At 33.6% G+C, this 15,820-nt stretch overlaps 1 protein-coding gene across 1 annotated transcript in view; it reads left to right on the top strand.

The window, feature by feature from the left end:
• Positions 1-15,820, top strand: part of LOC111622109 (carboxypeptidase D-like) — a 178,877-nt gene that overhangs the window by 16,405 nt on the left and 146,652 nt on the right. Inside the window, exon 4 of the mRNA XM_023364424.1 lies at positions 6,102-6,482. Coding sequence (XP_023220192.1) covers positions 6,102-6,482 — 381 coding nt within the window. The remainder of the gene's footprint in view (positions 1-6,101; positions 6,483-15,820) is intronic.

Genomic DNA, 15,820 nt, shown 5'->3' with positions numbered 1-15,820 from the left:
GAAACTGCATTTTTATGAATAAAAATTTGACAAACTATTTATCGTTTTATGACGAGTAAAATTTTTTTGTCGCATTTGCGGCTTTTAAGTAATGCATAAACCTTCGAAACGTGAGGCCCTTTGGATCGCGAGGCATAGACGGTGGCCCACGTTGCCCATGCCTTACGCCGCCCTTGGTCATAGAAATGATGTAATTTGAAAATAAATTATTTATAAATACGTATGTCAAGTTATATTTTTATTACGATGCTAAATATATTTAAGAGTTTACGGCCACTGTGCCGGGTGAGATGTTGTTGAAACAAAAAAGTTATGTATTCCATCACGTACACAAACAGTATCGTAATTCGCCAAGTGCAAATCAGCAAATTCGTAAAATTTTTGTTTATTTTGAACAATCTGGATAATCGAAAATTTGGATAATAGAAGTCCGGATAATTGAGGTTCTACTGTATATGTAATAATATATATTGTATTAATATACAATATATATTAATACAATATACTGTATATTATACTCTGTTATTATTTGCAATAGTTACATATATATGTTATGGACCAAGTGATTAATAGGGCATTATTCATAATTACTAAAATGGGTGCACAGTTTCATAAATATTGATTAATTTATTAAATTGTGACCAGACATTATGAATACAAGGTCTGTTCAAAAAATATGCGGACTGTTTGAATTACGCAGCTCCAGTTGGTTCCAGAGGAATCAGCTTGGTGTTGCTAGGTTTGTACAGATCGTCTGGTGATAAAGCCATATTCCAATTACAGATATCTTTATTTGTTGATTAGCTATGCAGTTCTTAGTGAAGTGCGATTTCTTCGTTTGTCAGATTTCAGAATGAATGACCGGATGGAGCAATGACTTGCTGTGAAATTTTGTGTTAAACTTGGAAAATCTGCAACTGAAACATTTGCTATGCTCAACCAGTGGGTGGGTGAAACATCCCCCAGACCCAAAAAAACTTGCTAAGTTCGATCCAATGTCAAGGTGATGCTGACAGTTTTCTTTGATGCTAAGGGTGTTGTTCATCACACCCTTAGCATCAGCAAGGCTCAACAGTGAACCAGACTTACTACGTTGCAGTTCTGAAATGTCTGAGGGATGCTATCCATCGCAAAAGGCCAGAAATGTGGAGGAGTGGTGATTGGTTTCTCCATCACGACAATGCTCCAGCCCATTCAGCCCTCAGAACTCGTGAGTTTTTGGCCAAACACTTGATCACTGTTCTTTCCCACTCCCACTACTCACCTGACCTTGTTCCTTATGACTTTTTCTTGTTCCCCAAACTCAAAAGACCCTTGAAAGGAAGAAGATTTGAGACGATTTCTGAGATTAAAGCAAATGCAACGAGGGCGTTGAAAGACGTTACAAAAGAAGCATACCAGGACTGTTTCAACAAGTGGAAACACTGTTGGGATGGAGAGTACTTTGAAGGGGACCCAGACATGTAACTTCTACATAAAGTACATTTTGTTTTATGATGTCAGTCCATGTATTTTTTGAACAGACCTCGTAAAGCTATATTCCCTTCGGGCAAGTTGATTAAAAAAACGCCACTTATTTGATTTAGAATTATATATTTTTTGTGAATTATTTCAAAGTATTTTAAAAAGAACATGTAATCTTTTAACCCCTTCTGGGTTCTTCTTCAGGTAAGTCAGTTGGATCGAACAAGAATATGAAAAGTTTGAACAAATCTGAATGCTGTTGAGTTTGAATTGTTCGGTTTGTAACATGACGGAATACACAAACGAACCAAACAATTCAAACTCAACAGCATTCGGATTTGTTCAAACTTTTCATATTCATATTCAATCCAGCTGATTTACCTGAAGAAGAACCCAGAAGGGGTTAAGAAAACATTTGTTTTGGAAGATTATACTCTGTATACACCAGTTATAGGTTCAAGTAGGTCATATTTTGCTATATACAACCCGGTGTGCGGTTGCTGTTTTATACCTAAAATATTTTTTCATCACTGCAGTCTCGATCTACATCTGGTACAGAAATCCTTAATGTATCACCAACATTAGCTGCTGTGTATTTGGAATTTGATGTATCAATAATTTTTTCCACTTGTTTTTTAAGATTAGACAAGCCTTGTTTTAGACACTTATTTTTTTTTCTATTTTTTGATCAGCTGTTTGGATTTTTCTTCTTCATTCATCAATTTTGTAATACTAATAACATCCTGGTTTAGATCTTTTTCATGTGAAGATGATGTAGATCTTTGAACTTCATCATTTATATTGCTATGTGAGGGTGGCATTATCAAATAATCTTTTATAATGTTTTCTTGGATGGTACCTGATCTTTCAGAGTTTGAGCAACTTTGACTTTGTCAATAGTTTTAAAAAGTCTCTCTAGATTAGTGTTTCCCAATGTGGGGCTCATGCCCACAGGGTGGCAATTGGATTGTTAAGGGGGCAATTCAAAAATGGACTCGTCCAGAGTTTAAGTTAATTCAACCGTATAGCCGCTGTATATGTTAGGGGGCATAAGAATTTTAGAAAGACTTAGGTGGGGCATAGCACAAAAAAGGTTGGGAAACACTGCTCTAGATCCTCCTCTGTATTAATGTTCATCAGTGATTCGTTGGGTATAAAATTCTTTAGTCCAACTTTTAACTTTGCTTCAAACATGGCCTCATATGGACTGCAGTTTATACCAGTATGATGTGCTTGATTTTTTATCAGTTGTACAAAATGTAATCCTTCTGACCATTTGTTAGTATTGTTAGTCTCCAACCAAGAACTAAGCATATTTTCTACGTCTTGATTATATCTTTCTACTGAACCCTGATTTTGTGAGTGCCTAGGTTTTCCATGCACCATTTTTAACTTGGGCCACATATTGCACATTTCTTTGATGACTTTATTGGTGAATTCTCTGCTGTTATCACTTTGTAGAATACTCGGTACACCGAAAATTGTAAAAATGTCTAAAAGAACATATGCTATCTTCGGCCCTTTTGGTTTTTAATGGTTGTAGTTGAATGAATTTAGTTAGATGGTCTTGATATATGAGTATAAATTTATATTGTTCGTCGGCTTGTGACTACATGTCTATAAGATTGACCTGACATCTTGAGTTCATTCCATTACATAAAATTGGTTTAACTACTAAGCCTTTCTTAGAAANTTGACGGGGGTCAATTAGGTATAGTTTTTGCGGGGATTATATTGTACCCTTTGTACATAGTTGTACAAAGAAGTTTTGTAGGCCCTAATTTTTTACACACGCTAAACGAAAGTAAAGCCGCAAAAACTATACCTAATTAATAATAATACTTTTTAACGCAAGCGAAGCTGCGGGCAAAAGCTAGTAATTTATATTGTTAATTTAAATAATAATTAAAATTGTTAATTTGAATGTTTGAAATATGACACACAATAGGGGTGCTTCTGGTGTCCGTTATCAAACGGTTACATGTACAGACACCCATTGAATGGGTTATATATATAGATTTGTTCTATTTGCATAAGTATTTTGTATTTAATTATTGTCTGATTCATATTTTAAAAGTTTGAAATGGCTTTGTGGCTGAGGTTGGCTTGAATGGGGAGAAAAAGTTTCCAATTAAAAGGTTTAAAGAACAAAATTATGACTTACTTAAGCCTGTAATCGATGCGAAATTGTAAAATATTAACGCACAAACGTTTTCGGAACACCTTCCGTGTTCTTCCTCAGGTTTTCAAACTGGATTTTTTATATTCTGGAACACCGCTATGAAATTTTTCAAAAAAACGAATGATGATATTTTGAATGCTTGGTGTCCATTGCGCACACGTTGTACACGTTGTGTTCCCGGTTGTTCAGAGTCCCATTCAATCTTCTAATCATCATGTAATTTTTCTTGTTATTCATACGATGTACTATTCTAGCCTTCCACGTCACGTGTCCTCCCGCATCCCCCACCAGGTTTAAAGAAACAAGCAAACCTCACAAAACTTGATAAATTTGTAAAGCCAAATATTCACCAGATTACATTGGGCTACTTTTATATAACTGAGGATGGTTATATCATATTTAAATATGTCTGGAAGAGGAGATCAGACTGGAGGCTTTGGTGGTGTAATTGACAATGCATTGCATGGTAAGTGGGAGTAGCAGGTTTGAGTTCTGCTCCAGGCTGATTCTTTTCTTCCAGAATATTCTAAATTATTTAATAAATATCAATTTAATTATAATTATTAAATTTAATAAGAGATGACACCTAACAACTTCTTCTAGTGACAAATTATTTAGTAATTAATTAAATATAGTCACAGTAAAGTAGCTTGGTTTAAAGAAAGTTTGGTTTCCTTAACAAGCAGCAAGACTAAGTATGTTTAAAATAATACCAAGTTTTGGAGAATTTAAATATTTGAAATTTATTTAATAAAATATTATAAATTTTTCTTATTGCAATTCTTAAAAAATAATTTTCAATTAAAACTTTTTACTGTTTATTTATGGAATAGTTTATTTTTGCTGTTATAGGTGGAACATATTTATAATTTCAAAGATTCATTTTATCCTGTTCTTTAACCTAATGACAGCTTTTAAATTTTGTCCATTTATGTATTTTTTGAATATTTGTGTTTTTAAAATTTGGATGTTTTGAATCTGTACTCTGAACTGAAATGGCTTTAGAATGCTGACACAAGCATATGTTCAATTTAAAAAATCATCGTACGAGTTCTAAGGCTGAGATATAAAGTCTTGTAGAACATTTTTTCTCTATTAAGATGTTATTCGTCTTGCAGTATATGAACTATAATTAAGGAGTCATCCTTAATTAACTATAGTTTAAACACTGCAAGACTGGAATATTAGCCTGAAGATCTCCAATGTAGATCGAAAATATTTGTTTTTTGTTTGTTTTTATCTGCATTAAACTATGCTGGAATTTCATGTATAAGGTTTAGAGGTTGTCCTTTTTATGATTCCTTAACTGATTTAGCATCCTTATTTTGTATTCAATGTATCAAATTTTACACCAGTATTAAAAATAAATGTATTTTGAATTTAAATACAGGTAACCCTCATATAATATAGTAGTTATGTTTTGAAAAAGTGCTGTGTTATGCAAATCTGTGCTATATGAAACAAAGGACTAATTTGAAACATGGGGTTAGATTCCAAAAGGTAGCTAAAGTATAGTATTCTTTTCTGTCACTAAGAGAAATTTATTTATTAAAGCAATCAATAATTAACTAACAATCACAATTGAAAATATTGTATAATACATTAATATTAATTTTAGTTGATGAGGGCATTTTCTCTTTACAAAGTATCTTCATCATCTGAGCTTTTTTCTTGATCTTGATCAGAAATATCAGTAATGTCTTTTTTATTTTTTTATATTTTGATCATAATTTTTTTATGAATGACAAATCAAATTAAAAATATGTTGTTAATGGAAAATTTGTTCTAGTGGGTTGTGTTTGTTCAGTTGAGTATCAAGCAACTTTATTCCAGAATTTGTTTGAATACAGAATTGTTTGAGTACCAAGATAATGCTGTATTTTATTTGTCATTTTAAAAATGATTGCTAAATTCATACCTACAGTTAAAAAAGTTTAATACCACTTATCTAAAAATGTTTAAATAAACTTTCCTAAATACAAAGATGAATCTATAAAAACAAAACAGTGGGTCTTAAAGGTAAAATCTGAAAGCAACAACAATGACACCCAGTTGATAGGAAAGCTAGGACAAGGAAAAAAAATTTTAGTATCAGTTTTCATTAAAGTAAACCTAATGAAAGGCACAAACCAAATTGAAAATTTTAATATTGTAAAATCCATGGGCAAACTTGAGATAACATGCATGCTTACTTGAATAAAAAAAAAATTGAAAAATGGAGTTTACACTTAAAAATAGTGAAATTTTGTACAGAAGATTTTCTAAACTGTGTTAGAGCAAAAGCGGAAGGGCTGTTGTATGGGGGGATATCCCCAATTTTCAAACTCTGTTAGGGTGAAACCATGTTGTAAAAGTGCCATGTTGTATGAGGGATACCTGTACTTAAAGATTACATATTAAAACAAATTAAACAATTTACAATTAACATTAATCATATTTTCTTATTTTTTATTTTTTAGTTATCGTTTTCAAAAGAAGAGAGTAACTGTTGAAGAAGGAGTTGTGTCTCAATTGAATTTTTCTATGGAGAGTGATTTGATAAATAAATCAAATTCTGCAGTAAATGATGATAATCCAATATTTACTACCACCATTAACACAAATTCTTCAGAATTTACAACACCGATAATTCAGAATAATACACTAGTAATTGATGATGATTTTATAAATCCTCCCAAATTTCAATATCATAACTATACTGAATTGGTAGAATTTTTAAATAATATTTCAAAAAATTTTCCTCACATCACAAGACTCTATAGTATTGGTTTATCTGTAGAAGGAAGAGAATTATTTGTGTTGGAAATCACAGATAACCCTGGAATGCATGAACCAGGTAAAACTAGTATTTGATTAAATTGATTTGAACTCTTTTTAATACATAGAAATTGATTTGAACTCATAACTGCTTCAGTAGATCACTTGATCAACTACATACAACCTTCTATTATTAACAAAAATGTTTATTAAAACTGATGCTGTTAGCTTTTCTAAATTTGTTTGATTTTTGAATAGCAAACTGGACATAGATCATTAAATATGACTAAAAATGATAGTTTTAAATATTTTTGTTGCTATACAAGGTTGTACAGTACATAGTTGATTGAGTGATTTGAATTTTTTTCATAATATAACATTACAAAGTTTTTTAACAGTAAAACTTGAAAATTATATTAAAAAATCTGCAATATTTAAATTTAATTTAATTAAAAAAATGTCTATAGTTTGTTTTAAATACATTGGCACNTTCACTTTGGAAAATAATTTGTGATTTCACATGTATTAATGTAATTGTTTATTTCACCTATATTAATGTATTTTGTTTATTTTGTTAATATTATCTTTGATGGGAGCATATGTAACTTGGTTAAGGCCTTGTTATTTTTCTCTTTCACCACTTTCATTCAAAACTTTACTGTTGGCTTTTATTCATCTGGCCTCACCCTGACTGGTTGATCCAATGGTCCGATGTGTGTCTAAAACAAAAGGAGTAGCACTGGATTGGTCAAAAGGGGTCAGAATGAAAGGAGAGGTAGGGGAATGCATCAAGGGATGATCATCTTTTGGAGAGAGGAGCTGGAGGAGAGGACATGTGTGTCTAAGTAATGGAAAGGAAACTCTCTTGAAGAACAGACTCAAGGTTTATTTTTGCCAGTCCTTTTGGTTTTCCCTTTTTCTTTTTCTATCTAAATCAGTTCTTCTGATTTCTTATAATAACCCCATCTTGATCCAGTTTAATCTTATAACACTCTCCCCCTCCTCTCACTCTCTCTCTCTCATGTCATCACCCCCTCTTTTAACGCAAGGTTGGCAATCACCTTGTTTTAACAGCTGCATTCACACTGCAAAGATCAATTAGTTTGAAAGCAAATGTTTTCAACTTATTAAACGCTGTTAAAAACATTTGCTTTCTTATGTTGAATTTACTAATTGTAGCTGTATATTTGTTCAGTGAATGGTTGTCTCTTTAATCCGAAAATGTTTCTCTCGGTAGACTATCTTACAGCAAGTCAGGTCCAGAAACTCTTTTATTGTATTTTCAATTCATATGCATTTCGAACTGGTTTCATTTTCCAAACTGGTTTTCATTTTCCATTGAAAATACAATAAAAGAGTTTCTGGACCTGACTTGCTGTAAGATAGTCTACCGAGAGAAACATTTTCGGATTAAAGAGACAACCATTCACTGAACAAATATACAGCTACAATTAGTAAATTCAACATAAGAAAGCAAATGTTTTTAACAGCGTTTAATAAGTTGAAAACATTTGCTTTCAAACTAATTGATCTTTGCAGTGTGAATGCAGCTGTTAAAACAAGGTGATTGCCAACCTTGCGTTAAAAGAGGGGGTGATGACATGAGAGAGAGAGAGTGAGAGGAGGGGGAGAGTGTTATAAGATTAAACTGGATCAAGATGGGGTTATTATAAGAAATCAGAAGAACTGATTTAGATAGAAAAAGAAAAAGGGAAAACCAAAAGGACTGGCAAAAATAAACCTTGAGTCTGTTCTTCAAGAGAGTTTCCTTTCCATTACTTAGACACACATGTCCTCTCCTCCAGCTCCTCTCTCCAAAAGATGATCATCCCTTGATGCATTCCCCTACCTCTCCTTTCATTCTGACCCCTTTTGACCAATCCAGTGCTACTCCTTTTGTTTTAGACACACATCGGACCATTGGATCAACCAGTCAGGGTGAGGCCAGATGAATAAAAGCCAACAGTAAAGTTTTGAATGAAAGTGGTGAAAGAGAAAAATAACAAGGCCTTAACCAAGTTACATATGCTCCCATCAAAGATAATATTAACAAAATAAACAAAATACATTAATATAGGTGAAATAAACAATTACATTAATACATGTGAAATCACAAATTATTTTCCAAAGTGAAGATGATGAAAGTCCACTTTCCATCCCCTTAAATTGTACGGGTGGGAAATCTCGTTTATTTTCTCCAATCCGACTTCACAACTCGAATGCTTGTTGTCTCCCTTATACTGATGGTTAGGTTGGTTATGCCAGTTGTATCTTGCACATTGAATTATCGGAATGTGAGGGATGTCTTCTTCCCCTTCATCATCATCTTTGGGTTCCTTGGATGGCACTTCTTCATTTCCTGTTGGCACATTATGTCTCTACCTGGGCTCAAGGAAATTTGAGAAACAAGGTTTCAGTCCATCAATATATACAGTTTTTTTCCCTTTTATCACAACCTTCAATCTCAGCATTAACAGGCCCAAGGAGGCGATAAACATGGAATGGACCCAAATATTTGGGTGAAAACTTGTCATCTTTTCCCTTTTCTCAACATCCAAACCCTTTGCCCTACCTCAAATCCCTGCACTTTCCTTCCCGTATTGATATGATTACGATTAATTTTGTTATGACTATGACTCAGTTCATAAGCTGATTCATGATACAACATAACTTCGATATTAGGAAGTCATGATACTCCCGAATACTTGGGTTTTCAATTGTCTGTTTGACAGGGAAAGCATGAAGAAATTTAGGGTCGAACCCATAAAGAAGGAATGATCGTGATTCATTCATAGATGAGTGGTTAGCAAAATATGACCTACTTGAACCTATAACTGGTACATACAGAGTTTAATCTTCCAAAACGAACGTTTTCTTAACCCCTTCTGGGTTCTTCTTCAGGTAAATCAGTTGGATCGAACAAGAATATGAAAAGTTTGAACAAATCTGAATGCTGTTGAGTTTGAATTGTTCGGTTTGTAACATGACGGAATACACAAACGAACCAAACAATTCAAACTCAACAGCATTCGGATTTGTTCAAACTTTTCATATTCATATTCAATCCAGCTGATTTACCTGAAGAAGAACCCAGAAGGGGTTAAGAAAACATTTGTTTTGGAAGATTATACTCTGTATACACCAGTTATAGGTTCAAGTAGGTCATATTTTGCTATATACAACCCGGTGTGCGGTTGCTGTTTTATACCTAAAATATTTTTTCATCACTGCAGTCTCGATCTACATCTGGTACAGAAATCCTTAATGTATCACCAACATTAGCTGCTGTGTATTTGGAATTTGATGTATCAATAATTTTTTCCACTTGTTTTTTAAGATTAGACAAGCCTTGTTTTAGACACTTATTTTTTTTTCTATTTTTTGATCAGCTGTTTGGATTTTTCTTCTTCATTCATCAATTTTGTAATACTAATAACATCCTGGTTTAGATCTTTTTCATGTGAAGATGATGTAGATCTTTGAACTTCATCATTTATATTGCTATGTGAGGGTGGCATTATCAAATAATCTTTTATAATGTTTTCTTGGATGGTACCTGATCTTTCAGAGTTTGAGCAACTTTGACTTTGTCAATAGTTTTAAAAAGTCTCTCTAGATTAGTGTTTCCCAATGTGGGGCTCATGCCCACAGGGTGGCAATTGGATTGTTAAGGGGGCAATTCAAAAATGGACTCGTCCAGAGTTTAAGTTAATTCAACCGTATAGCCGCTGTATATGTTAGGGGGCATAAGAATTTTAGAAAGACTTAGGTGGGGCATAGCACAAAAAAGGTTGGGAAACACTGCTCTAGATCCTCCTCTGTATTAATGTTCGTCAGTGATTCGTTGGGTATAAAATTCTTTAGTCCAACTTTTAACTTTGCTTCAAACATGGCCTCATATGGACTGCAGTTTATACCAGTATGATGTGCTTGATTTTTTATCAGTTGTACAAAATGTAATCCTTCTGACCATTTGTTAGTATTGTTAGTCTCCAACCAAGAACTAAGCATATTTTCTACGTCTTGATTATATCTTTCTACTGAACCCTGATTTTGTGAGTGCCTAGGTTTTCCATGCACCATTTTTAACTTGGGCCACATATTGCACATTTCTTTGATGACTTTATTGGTGAATTCTCTGCTGTTATCACTTTGTAGAATACTCGGTACACCGAAAATTGTAAAAATGTCTAAAAGAACATATGCTATATCTTCGGCCCTTTTGGTTTTTAATGGTTGTAGTTGAATGAATTTAGTTAGATGGTCTTGATATATGAGTATAAATTTATATTGTTCGTCGGCTTGTGACTACATGTCTATAAGATTGACCTGACATCTTGAGTTCATTCCATTACATAAAATTGGTTTAACTACTAAGCCTTTCTTAGAAACATTCTGTTTTTTCTGACAGATTTCACATAAGTTCAAATAAATTATGATCATCTCCCTTGTAATATTTTTATATTTCCTACTTAATTCTTTTTTCATACAGTTTCCATCGCCATGTCCAATAGCAATATTGGCATCATGCAATATCTGAAATATTTTTTCAGTGTGAATGTAATATTTAATCACATTACCTTCTTTTACATACATAATTAATTACATGCATAATAATAAACATGCATTTCTGATAGATACAATGTCATAGCTATGTAAATGCTGATATTCTTCCGGTAACTTAGAAGTAACTTTCATTTTTGTCTCTTTCACTTTTTGTATCATTGACAAATATGTTGATTTTGTAAAAATTTGATTGTTCTGACCTTTTTCTTCTATTAACTCATTTAATTGGTTGTTGAAGTGATTATTCATATCACTTAATGACTATTCCATGATCATTACTTTTGTCAAAGAAGAAAACACTATTTTAAGAGACAAAAGTAAAATTAAAATGTTGCACAAGATTAACTACTGGTTGCATAAATTTAAAATTCAGTACTAAACACAATATGCATGTGCAACTCTGATGCAAGTGCTGATTGGCTAGCAGTATGTTAGATGATCACTCCTCAATGTATTATTATCACTTTTCCCGACTAGGTGATAGCAGTATTCATAATGACTGGTCAATTTGATAAATTATGTTAAAACACCTGAAATTTATTACAGTGCTCGATTTTGTTTGTTATTATTCATAATGCTCATATTAATCACTTAGTCCATAACATATATATATATATAATTATTATTATTACAAAATGAACAAGAGACTCAAAGAAAAGGTCTAATTCATCAGGCTATCATCAGACTATTACTGGATTGCAAATGAGTGAAGGATGAAATATGAAGACATTTTTACTTTTTAGTTTTCTGTTGTTTTTACATATATGATAATTGTTTATTGTATGGTAAATTGTATGAACTGTTTAATGTATGATAAGTAACTTTTATTAGTCATCAAAGATAATTTTTATATTTTTAAGCAATGCTAATTAGCATTGTTTAAAAATATGGAATATTAAATGTGGTTTATACATATCGTAAATTCCAGTGGTTAGTATGTTTGTTGTGCAGACAATGCAAGATGGTAGTGAACACCCCATATTATAGTGATACAGATGAAGACATACCTGCCATGGTACGTGGAGTTCTACAATGAGGACCTAAATATATCCCACCTGCTAACGCCAAGCTTTGCCAGTTTGGTCCTGGTCTCATTAGCAGCACTCAAATCTTGCCAAGTGGTGGTCACGTATCCACAAATAGAATTATTGGTAATCACGAAGCTTGCAACAGCAAAACAAGCATCTGATGTGTCTAAACACTGTGTGGTCTACCAAACAGTAACCACTTCTTCATCAGGGCCGACTTGAGGCTTCTAGTCTTGGATGAGGACAAAAAATTTGTACTGTGTAAAGAAGATGACTTTCTTCTCAGGGCCAACGAGTTTCTTTCCCAATAACATTCCTTGGTGATATGAGAAGATCCTATACCAATGATCCGATGGAAAAGAAGGAGAATCATAACCCTACCAGGTGTAATGTTGACCCTAACTGGGTGTCTTGAACCCCTCCAATGTTGCATGTCCCAGATTGTTCTTTGAACCAAAAATGCATAAGGCAGGCTGGCTGTTATGACCACTAGTAAACAAGAGGTCTCACCCCACCTAATTTTTAGAAAAGGCACTAGCTAAGTTTCTGTGCACATTGATTTCAGAATTGTCCTATGTTACTCCCTCGTCCTTGGTTGTTAAATCCATCATCATTTCAGGCATGGGTGTGGTATATGTGTATGTGCTTGTTTGTACCATACAAGCAAGCACATACAGCTTCTACAAACTAGACATAGTATCCTTGTACCCTTCAGTGCCCATGTTTGAAGCCATAATGCTTGTCAACTCTACTCATCAAGAATGTTTTAATATTGGATATACATGATGTACTGTCCTTTATTACTGAGCACAATTATTTTCATTTTAATCAGAAAATTTATTTACAGAAACAGGGAGTCCCCATGGGTTTCCCTTTATCTGCTGTTCTAGCAGTGCTGATTATGAGAGAAATCAAGTACAGAACATTCAATTCCCCATTTGCCATCCACTACTCACTCCTATATTTATGTTATGTTGATGATATCCTTATAGCATAGGACGGGTCGGAATTAGCGGCTCGCGAGCCGCATGCGGCTCTTTGCATAGATATTTGCGGCTCTTTGGACATAAACTCCAATTTCATCTCACCTCATTTCACCGCAGCCTTATAACTTATGAGTTTATGAGATAGAGCCGCCGAATAAACTTCGACTTGTTCTCCGTCCGCACATGACCACACTCGCGTTGATCAATATGAGTCGCATAAGAGTGGTAGCATTTGAAGCATATCTATATATATAACCCATTGAACGTGTGTCCGTCCATCCTTGTAATGTTATGCCGAAAATGGCCACTAGAGGCGCCTCTGTCGTGTGTTGTATTTCGCACATTTAAATTAATATGCGGCTCTCTGGTACTTTTGTTATCCTGTTTTCATGACAATTCGGCTCTTCTCACTTGACAAACTGCCGACCCCTGGCATAGGAGAACACAGATGACACATTTCTTACCTTCAAACAAGATTCTCTAGTTTATATTAATTTCACTTTGGAGAGAGTGATGTGGCTATAACATTCTTGGACTTACACATACATCTGAAGGGCTACTGTTCTTGGTTTACCATAAGTTTAATAAGGTACCTCATATCATCCCAACAGATGCTTTCCAGCTTTTGCAATACATTGATGTTGCTATTGCTGCCCTCATTAGAAGAGCCTTCTTATTACCATCAATGCAAGTGCTTGTAAACATTGAGTTAAACACCATTAGTTTGGCAGTATGTGCAGCTGGTTTTTCAATTGTTAAATTAATGCATGTGCTTAACATAGTCAGGAAATCTCTATTTTCAAGCACCACACTATGTAAGAAGAGGGAGGTGTCTGTAGTTCAAACATCGTTATCATACCTCACACCCCTTTCTGTATGCATTTTCTGCATATTCAGGCAACAATCTTCTCCTACCCCTATCTCTGCTGCCAGATTTGCACAGACTCTTCTGCAATGATCGGGACAAATTCTCCACCTTTGAGAAATTGAGGTTCTATGCTATATTGTTGGAGAATCCCGCAATGGGAATGAGGTACTGTACATTGGACTGTTGGTTGCAAAAAGGTGCTTGAACAGAGCTACAGCCCATTATGGGCCCAAACAATAATACTCAAATGTTTGGGCCCATAACGGGTTGTAGCTCTGTTTGAGTGACCGGAAGCTTGTCTTCATATGGGAATCTCTCCTTACAACAACCTTAGACCATGCAATACTTCCACTCTTGACCTGCCCAACATATGGATTGCCCTATACAAATGGTTAAACAGCAATTTGCATCGACTATTACACTGTTAATGTGGATCTGCATCCATGCATTTACCACATCACATCATACATATAACATTGCATGCATAACATTGATTATTTGAAATTTGTAGCTTGCTCATAACAGTTTTAATTCAAAAAATTTTTAATTTAAATAATATGCATTTCATTCTTGTTAGAACATTTGTGTTTGATTTAAAAAATTTTTGTTCCCGTGAAGACAATGAAAATAAATTCGTTGAAAATGCTAGCAAAAAAAATCTATTATTAATGCCATACACAGAATTTTTCTTCCTGATATTAAATATTGAATATTAAAAATTGATCCATTAAATTTCAGGAAAAGTTCAAAATTATTTTAATATGAAATATGTCAAACATTAAATATTTTCATAATAGATGATTGCTAACTGATTTCCTGATTGTCAAAGATATTACATTCTAAAAATACTACTAAAGATATTACATTCCAAAATTAATACTACCATTTTAAATTATTGTAATTATGTTAATTGTAATCTGAGATGTATGTGATGTTCAATACACCAATCAATAGAGTAATTGTCCGAGTTTCATCTTCCACCTGCATTCAAGCATCTTGTCTACTACCTCTAGGAAGTGCCATAAATGAACATGAGTAATTTGCAAGAGCTTGCAGAAGCTGCACAATTCTATAGCAGCAGGAGCTGTAGAATTGACTGCATATGAGGAGTGACAGCTGATATTCTGTAGTGAGCATATGAAGAATTTGAGTATCAGTTGGATGAATATTGTATGACATGAGGTGCATATGTTGAGAAATTGCAATAGGCAAATGTGAAAATTGGACAGTTTTCCAATGTTTTAATATACATGACACCATTTTTGGCTAATAATTAACATAATTACAATAATTTGGTAAAATAGTAGCATTCTTTTTGGAAGACCCTGTATTATAAAGTGATAAATGATACTTTTGTCAGACTAAACTAAATTACTAAGAAAATAAGTGATAAATCTAGAGGACAAACTTCCAAAAAATGCTATTCAATATACAAAAAATTGTTAACAAAGTTTGGAACTTTCTATCTCCTTTTTTTGTTTCTTTGAGAATTTTTTCTGTATTGTAACATTTCAGATTGCCAAAGGATTAGTAAATCTTCTGGTATGAAAATTTTAAATATCTGTCATAATATTTTTTATAAAATAAATATATTTTTAAAATAACTACATTTTATTATTTATTTCACTCTTAGAACCTATAACTGGTGTGATATAAAAAACAAACAGTAAAGGAACATAGGAAGAGAGCAAAGTTTATTGATTTCTCCAATCTGACAGCCATGATTCTGAGATACATCCGTGATGATAAAGTTTGGATTGATATACAGGAGGGACACTTTCTTATCACCCAATCAGATGGCCCGGGCATCCATAATCATTGCTGTAACTCCATCTACAAACAACTGAAAACCCTGTTAAAATCTCGCATGACAGATGATTGGTGTAACAGTGAGAAGGGCCAAGGAAAGGCTATGGCTACCTGCAGAAACAATGTCTCAAAAACCTGGCTCAACTCTCCCTCCCTTTTG

This window comes from Centruroides sculpturatus, unplaced genomic scaffold, assembly GCF_000671375.1.
Source record: "Centruroides sculpturatus isolate CEXI.00-Female unplaced genomic scaffold, Cexi_2.0 scaffold308, whole genome shotgun sequence".
Lineage (NCBI taxonomy): Eukaryota > Metazoa > Arthropoda > Arachnida > Scorpiones > Buthidae > Centruroides > Centruroides sculpturatus.
Note: the sequence above shows the minus strand (reverse complement) of the source record. Positions and strands in the feature narration are given on the sequence as shown.